The sequence below is a fragment of the Terrapene carolina genome, unplaced genomic scaffold, assembly GCF_002925995.2.
Source record: "Terrapene carolina triunguis isolate 2854851 unplaced genomic scaffold, T_m_triunguis-2.0 Scaffold96, whole genome shotgun sequence".
Taxonomy (NCBI): domain Eukaryota; kingdom Metazoa; phylum Chordata; order Testudines; family Emydidae; genus Terrapene; species Terrapene triunguis.
Window position 1 is genome coordinate 8,388,198 of NW_020664447.1, and position 8,768 is coordinate 8,396,965.

The 8,768-nt window shown below is 36.6% G+C and overlaps 1 protein-coding gene across 1 annotated transcript; it reads right to left on the minus strand.

The window, feature by feature from the left end:
* Positions 1 to 4,980: 4,980 nt before the first annotated feature.
* PTH (parathyroid hormone) lies at positions 4,981 to 5,742 on the minus strand. Its single transcript, XM_024213534.1, has 2 exons — positions 5,657 to 5,742; positions 4,981 to 5,269 (listed from the first exon to the last, which is right to left on the minus strand). The coding sequence occupies exons 1-2, from the start codon at positions 5,740 to 5,742 to the stop codon at positions 4,981 to 4,983; spliced, it is 375 nt and encodes a 124-aa protein (XP_024069302.1).
* Positions 5,743 to 8,768: the final 3,026 nt, after the last annotated feature.

Here is an 8,768-nt window from a genome sequence, read left to right on the forward strand (position 1 = left end):
CATTTTAACTTCTCCTTGTATAGAAGCTGTTCCATACACCAATCATTTTCGTTGCCCTTCTCTGCATCTTTTCCATTCTAACATATCTTTTTTGAGATGTGATGACCAGAACTACACACGGTATTCAAATTATGGGTGTACCATAGATTTACATAGTGGCATTATGATATTTTCTGTTTTATTATCTCTCTTTCTTAATGATTCCTAACATTCTGTCAGCTTTTTTGACTGCCACTGCACATTGAATGAATGTTTTCAGAGAACTATCTATGATGATTCCAAGATCTCTTTCTTGAGTGGTAACAGCTAATTTAGATCCCATCATTTTGTATGTATAGTTGGGATTATTTTTTTCCAATGCACATTACTTGCACTTATCAACACAGAATTTCATCTATCATTTGGTTACCCAGTCACCCAGTTTTGTGAGATCCCTTTATAACTCTTTGCAGTCAGCTTTGGACTTAACTGTCTTGATTAATTTTGTATCGTCTGCAGATTTTGTCACCTCACTGTTTACCCCTTTTTCCAGATCATTTAGGAATATTTTGAATAACACAGGTCCCAGTCCGGATCCTGGGAGGATCCCGCTACTTACCTCTCTCCATTGTAAAAACTGACTATTTATTCCTACTCCTTGTTTCCTATCTTTTAATCAGTTACTGATTCATGAGAGGACCCTCTATCTTATCCCATGACTGCTTACTTTGCTTAAGAGCTTTTGGTAATGGATCTTATTAAAAGCTTTCTGAAAGTCCAAGTACACTGTATCAACTGGCTTACCCTTGTCCACCTGCTTGTTGACATCTTCAAAGAATTCTAATAGATTGATGAGGTATGATTTCCCTTTACAAAAGCCATGTTGACTCTTCCCCAACATATCATCTTTATCTGTGTGTCTGATAATTTTACACTTTCAACCAATTCGCTTGGCACTAAAGTTAGGCTTACTGGCTTGTAGTTGCCACGATCGCCTCTGGAGACTTTTTTTTTTTAAATCGGCATTACCTTAGCTACCCTACAGTCATCTTTTACAGAGGCTGATTTAAGTGGTGGGAAGCAGTTAGTAGTTCTGCATATTTGAATGCCTTCAGAACCCTTGGAGGAATACCATTTGATACTGGTGATTTATTAATTTGTTTCAAAACCTCCTCTATTTACACTTCAATCTGGGACAGTTTGTCAGATTTGTCACCTAAAAAGAATGGATCAGGTATGGGGATCTCCTCCATATCCTCTGCAGTGAAGACTGATGCAAAGAATCCCCTTCTCCCGTCCCCCCCCCCCCCCCAACAGTCTTCTCTTACTTGAGTGCTCCTTTCGCACTTTGATCGTCCAGTGGCCCCACTGACTGTTTCACAGGCTTCCTGCTTCTGATGTACTTTAAAAAAAATAGCTGTTAGTTTTTGTGTCCTTAGCTAGTTGATCTTCAAATTTTTTCTTGGCCTGTCTTCTTATACTTTTACACTTGACTTGACAGCGTTTATACTCCTTTCTATTTTCCTCACTAAGATTTGACTTCCAATTTTTAAAGGATGCTTTTTTGCCTCTTTTACTTATCTGTTTATCCATGGTGGCATTTTTTCGGTCCTCTTACTGTTTTTTTATTTGGGGTGTACATTTTGTTTAAGCTTCTGTTAAATAGTTTCCATGCTGTTTGCAAGCCTTTTACCCTTGTGACTGCTCCTTTTAATTTCTGTTTAACTAGCCTCCTCATTTTTATATAGTTGCCCTTTGTGAAGTTACTACTGTGATGGGTTTCTTTGGCATTTTTCTCCCTACACGGATATTAAACTTAATTACATTATGGTTGCTATTACTGAGCGGTTCAGCTATATTCACCTCTTGGACCAGATCCTGTGCCCCATGTAGGACTAAATCAAGAATTGCCTCTTCCCCTTGTGGGTCCCAGGACAAGGTGCTCCAAGAAGCAGTCATTTATGGTTTCTAGAAATTTTATCTCTGCATCCCTCCCTGAGGATAGTTGGAATCCCACATTATTATTATGTTTTCTGCCTTTGTAGCCTCTCTACTCTCCCTGAGCATTTCAGTCCCGTCACTATCCTGGTCAGGTGGTCAGTAGTATATTCCTACTGCTATACTCTTATTGTTCAAGCATGGAATTTCTGTCCATAAAGAGTCTATGGTACAGTTTGATTCATTTAAGATTTTTACTTTATTTGACTATATGCTTTCTTTCATATATAGTGCCACTCCCCCACCAGCACAATTTACTCTGTCATTCTTGTATATTTTGTACTCTGGTATTGCTGTGTCTCATTGATTATCCTTATTCCACCAAGTTTCCACGATGCCTATTATATCAATATCCTCATTTAATACGAGGCACTCTAGTTCACCCATCATCCATTTTAGTATTTAGACTTCTAACATTTGTATATAAGCACTTATATATTTTATCCATATTCAGTTGCTTCCCATCATGTGTTATATTTAAATAGGATTTATGTTTGAGTGTTCCTCCCACCTTTACTTTACCAACTTCTTTCCTATCCTCTTTACTAGGATACAGAGTTCCCCCTTTAATAGATTCATCCCTAAAGGATGTCTCCACCCAAACCATGTGCTCCTTCGCACCTGTCAGCTTTCCCCCAGCTCTTAGTTTAAAAAAATCTTCTACAACCTTTTTAATTTTTTATGCCAACAGTCTGATTCTGTTTTGGTTTATACTGTATACGTTCCCCCTTTCACAAAAGGTTCCCCAGTTCCTAATAAACCTAAAACCTGCCTCCCTACACCATCATCTTATCCGCGCATTTACCAATATAAATACTGACAGGAAAATCAGAGTTCATTATGCTTTATAATAATGTCCAAGAGCTTTTGGTCCATTTTATTTGGTGATACATAAGCGAGACATAGGTACAAAAATGCAATTTTATTCCTTTATAAGTTATGCACAAACATACAACAAAAGAATAAATAGAAGGTGCACTTTAAGGCCCCAGTCCCACAAATAGATGTACTATCATAGAACCCTAAACACCCATCACGTACCATTCACTGTAATGGGACTTTGTGCAGGTGCAGGGTCTGCATTAGTGCATCATCTGTTTGTAGCATCAGGGCCTTTACATTAGTAAAGGTATAGTCAAGATAATGAAATACAGTTCACTAGTTGCAAGTACATTTCTAATTTGCTGAAGATTTTAATTTATATTTTGAAATTATTATTTATTATTTGTTCACTGGTTTCCCAAAGTGTGAAGACACCAAACAGACAAATAAACATTATGTGGGAACAGGGCAGGTTCTAGGGGCGCCCTCGGTGCCAACTTCCAGGGAGCGCTGTGCTGTTGTGACCCCCTCTGCCTTTAACTTTTGCTCTATGCTTTGCCTGGCTGGCCGTTTTCCATTTGCTTCATTGATTGGCCAGCCCTTTTTTCCCTCCTCCCCTCGGCCATTGCAGGGAGTGGGTGGTGTTGAAAATGTTTACTTCCATGGCTGGCAAAATGGCTAGGGAACATGAGGAAAGCCAGGCTGACTGAGACCAACAGTTCATCTCATCTAGTCCAGTATCTGGTTCTGATAGTGCTCTGTAATAGATGCTTTGGAGGAAGGTGTAATAAACTCCACAGCAGACAATTATGGAAAACATTACCTATAGGAAAAGTTTCTTCCTAAACTCCATTAGTCAGAAGTTTGTTTATGCTCCAAAGCATGAGGGTTTATATCCCTTCCAAAATTCAGGTTAAGGATTTTTTCTTTGCTATTCTTTTTTATCCTTACAATTTAACTTATAAACCTTTTTGTTATTCATAAAAATGTCCAATCCTTTTTTGAATTCTGCTAAGCTCTCATCCTGTGTGGTATATTGTGGCAATGATTTCCACAGGCTAATGGGAACCTGTTGCAAGGATTTTAGAATCTATTACCCCATTCCTGTAAATACTTATGCATGCACATGAGTAACATTACCCATATGAATTATTAGTCCTACATGCATAAAGTTACTCACATATGGGGCCTACGATAACTTACAGACAATTTAGAGAGTGAATAATTTACAGACAAGAGTGGGGATGAAAATATTTTGTACGATTTTGGTTTTAATTTTAATTTTCTGACCCATACCTCACTCCCACTTTGTGTTACCTAACCTCACACCTAGATTCATGCCACTACATCTCCTTTTATTGTTTATGTTATAAATCCTATCCTTTTGGCCTTTGTTGGGTAATTAAACCTTTCCCTTATTTTAATATTATATTTAACCCTTGATTTTTCAATTGTTTATAGAATTAGTTTTAATTCTAGCCCTTTCCTTTTAATAATTTATAATCTTTGTTTTTCCTATGTTTATATTTTACCTTACTTTTTAATATTTTTTAAATTAAAGTCCTCTTTTTTATTTTTATATGTAATTAACACTTCCCAGATCTTGGCCTGATCTTGTAAACGAATGTGACTTAACTTTATGCCTTGTGAGTAGTGGCTCAATGGGACTGGTCACTGTGTGTAGAGTGAAGCACATGTTTCAGTCCCTATAGAACTGGTGGTGCCCTTTTTATTATGGGGTCAGATTCTGCCATCCTCACTTAGGTTGATTAGTAATTTATTCTGTGAGGATTCCATTGGGTTAAGATACTATTCAATGTGAGTAAGAGTGGTAGAAGCTGGTCTTAAATTATTTTAACTCTGCCTTTTTTGTAACTATTTATATTTAAACCTCCTGCTTGTTTGGTTTTTTAAACATACATTATTTTTTTAAACAATGGAAATAAATGGGACCCATTAGCGATTGAATTAGATATTCAAAAATTATCAACATTTGAGAGGGTGGATAGGGACAATCTCTTAATCTATGTTTGTAAAGGACCTAGCTGAATGGAGCTGCAGTCTTGGTTGGGGCCTCTAGAAACTAATGTAATACAAATAATAAATAATAATAAAATGCCCTAGTTGCTTGGTGACTTACAGACATGTGCTTACTTGGACAGATACAATGCTATGCCTCTTTCACTGGGACTTTGTTTTGAAGAGTATGTTGTCCATGTAAGCTTTGTCCAGAACAATAGGTTTCTTCTGCATTGCTGCCTGCAAACGCTCAGGGAGCAGCCTCCGACTTCTGATCTCTCCCAGAACAATATCATCCTTCTTTCGGGGCCTCTGGGTTCTAGCATCCACCAGTGCCTCGGGGGCACTGTGCACATCCTGCAGTTTCAGCTGAAGCCAATCCTGTCTCTCCACAGTGTGCAGGTGCTCCCCAAGATTGTGCATCAGTTGCATCTCACTCACTGACCTCTTCCTGTATGAAGGGTGAACAAAGTAACAATCTCATAATGGCCTTTCCTTGAATTCTTGATCTCCACTAAAGCCCAAGTTTGGGATTTTGGGAGGCAGTGCAAGCACATTTATTCGACCTGGATTTTTACCCAGGGGATATACTGTCTGCTGGTGGGAGGGGAAGTAGTGATATTTAATTGGTGGTGGATTTATTAGAGGGAGGAGGGTTAGAAGAAGGAAATGGTCTAGTTTTGTGCTAATATTGTTTGGCCGCTGGCATTGTTTATTTTAATTCTTGTACTTGATGCCAGATTTCAGATGATGATAGGCAGGTAATCAGTCAAGATGAAAGTAAAGAATATTAGTAAAAATATCCCCAAATTCAAAAAACGTATAGCAATATACTTACGTCGCTGGTCTTCCATCAGATTTTGCAAAGAAACAAATTGCATATACAACGACTGCAGTCTTAGCCATATCTTTGACAGAAATCATGTTAACTGTAAGGATAAAAAGAAGGAAATTTGTAAATCTATATTTCAAATAATTTCAAACCAATTAAAGTAGGGGAACAGTTAGGGTTAGGTACAGAGAAAAGTGTTGAACATGTGTATAGTCAGAAAAGAGATTGTGTAAAAATGTCTTTCACATGTAGTGGTTACAACAAGGAATTTAGGTATCAGAAGAACTGGATTATATTCCTAATTTTTATAATGACTTGCAGTATAATCTTGGGCAAGTCTCTTAACCGCTGTATGCCTCGGTTACCCCATATTACCATGCGCATAATAATACCCACCATTTTGATATCTTTGGATGCAAAGCAGTATTTAGTTGCAAAGTAGTATTATTTATTATTAATTTCTGTCTCATGGAGATATTTGTAAAGGTTCTTGAAATACCTGTATACAGCTATGTAAATTGCAAAGTATTAGATTTTGTCTGCTTCTTTTGTGTCATTAAACTTTGCTGATTTTGCTGATAGAACCAAGAACCTTGGTTCTCTTATGGCAGCTTTACATTGGCATAACTACTGAGGTCGGTGTTGTTAGTCCCTATATAACCTGATGTAAGAAAAATCAGAATTGGGCCCCAAGTTTTTACAGTTTCTATTACTGCATAGGTCAAATAGCTATGGAAGAGAGATGGATTTTATTTTGATTTGCACATCAACAAAATTGTCAGTTGAATTATAATTGCAGAATATTTAGTACTGGTGATGGCAGAAATAACTTTGAAAGGCAGAAATAACTTTGAATTTCAGATTCCAATTTGAGTTCTTAGTGATGATAGCTAGAAAAACATCTTTTGAGTTGTAAACCAAGCAAATTTGATGTGGAGTAACTGAGGCAGAATACATATAGAATCCTACAATGCCATTTTTACAGTTACTTTCCTGTTTGATTTTTACAGTTTTACTGTAGGTCAGAAAAGCATTTACAGTACCATGTTTTACATCATAGCATGAATATGCTCCAAGCACAGTATCTAACTCACTATTTTAAATCCAGTGGTTGAATTCACTTTGAGTTATTTCTTTAATCCACCATCATAGGTGAATTTTATTCATTTAACTGAATTTTAAAAAGCTGATTCAGTTAACAATCTTAAAAACAGCAGATTTTCACTTTCATTCCATTTTTATGCTTAACCTAATCAGAAAACAAAATACACAAACTGAATTATAATTTATTAAAATCACTTATCTAGTGTATCCTAAAAGAAAATATGGCATACTTACCAAATAATGTCTTAACAGGTTTCTGCTTCAGATAAGTCAGCAGCTGACTGTCTTCTGATGTTGAGTATATTTAAAGACTACTGAATTGGTCTAGTGGACCCCTTAAATGTAACTTTAAAATAGAACTTGGAAGTAACTAAGAAGCCCTTTTATTGTCTCAGTTGATGTCATTCCCAACACACGCCCCCTTGATCCTCATCCAATCCTATCCAATCTTATGCTTTTTTGTTAATTGGGCATTTAAAGAAAGAGAGAGAAAGGAAAGGTTAGGCTAAAAGAAAGTATCCTGGGTAACTGTGAAGGAGTTTGACTTTTGGAGAATCTGAATTTGGGTTAGGAGGAAAATGCAAGTAAAGAAATTATGTCAGTGCCTTAATTTATTGATCAGTTTTAAATGTTAATGAGTCCACAGATGACTAAAGATAGTAATTTGAAAGTGAAGTGCAATGACCAAATAAAGTAAATGTCATGTTTCAGTAGCCTTTACTTTTCAACTCCTAAATAGCCTTATCTAGATAGCTATTATTCAATAAAAAAGAAAGAAAAACTATTTTCAGTTGATAACTTTAATTCAGTATTGAAACTTGCTTTCAGTGCAGATGCTGCAAAATAGAACAGATCAGTACTAATGAAATGGATCAAATATTCAACTATTGTAATAGCTAAATTGCTATTTCTACTTGACCCACTCTGTTTCTTGGTTTTACAAAAGGATTTCTGACCTTTGTTATTCCTTATTCATCTAACAGAGGGGAAATAGTTAGGATTGATATCCTCAACTGCACACTATGGCCCCAGTTCAGCAAGGTACTTAAGCATGTGTACCTAACTTTAAACATGTGAGTTGTCCCATTGACTTGCTGAATTTGAGCCACAGCCCTGACTAACTGCTTTTTTGAGATAAATTAAGTAATATATAAATATTGAAAAAAATATTGTAAAGATTGCACCAATGTAGTGTTCAATAGAATTTCAATATTTATGTGAAAATGTATGTGGGCACAGGTATGTCATATAAAAAAAAAGTCAACATCTGACCATAATCTATACAATTTCAAATATCTAAGGTCCCATCCTGAAGTCAGTGAAAGCAAGGTAGGGTCCTAAAGTAGGTAGATTGAATAACATCATCTTGCTGTTTGATAAGGTGTACATATTGTTATATCTCTATAGAACCTATAGGAGAGATGTTGTAACTAAAGGCCCAATCCTTACAGCAAAGAGCTCCATGCAAGTGGAAACCCTGCACCCAATAGAGTCCCATTGAAGTCAGTGGGGCACCATACCGGCACAGGGACCCACCCACACAGAGCACACTGCAGGACTGAAGCTTTAGTAATCACATACTTTCATGTTCCGTTGTACCGGTAAAAGGCTTGACCCTGAAAGGAATCTTACATAAAACTCCCATTGATTTAAATAGAAACTTGAGCTATGAAAGCTTGCAAGATCTAGGGGCTTTGACATATGTGTTTCATATGGAGCAAAACAAGTCAAGAAAGTTGCACCCCATCTGAATTTTTTAAATCAAAATATGGTTTCCATTGTAAATGAGGGATTTTCTTCATAGAATCATAGAATATCAGGGTTAGAAGGGACCTCAGGAGGTCATCTAGTCCAACCCCCTGCTCAAAGCAGGACCAATCCCCAGACAGATTTTTTTTTTCTTGCTACTATCCAGAGGAAATAATATTTGAAATCAAAAAAATCATATGCAGGATTAGCTGGAATGTAATGTAGCTGTTAAATTTAACAAACTGAGTTGTTTTGTTATTACTTT

Excerpts from the sequence above, each read along its gene's own strand:
- PTH (XM_024213534.1), bottom strand. The coding sequence starts at position 5,742 with ATGATTTCTGTCAAAGATATGGCTAAGACTGCAGTCGTTGTATATGCA. Across the intron at positions 5,270-5,656 it reads TCTGATGGAAGACCAGCGAC|GAAGAGGTCAGTGAGTGAGA; the intron begins GTAAGTATATTG and ends CCCTTCATACAG.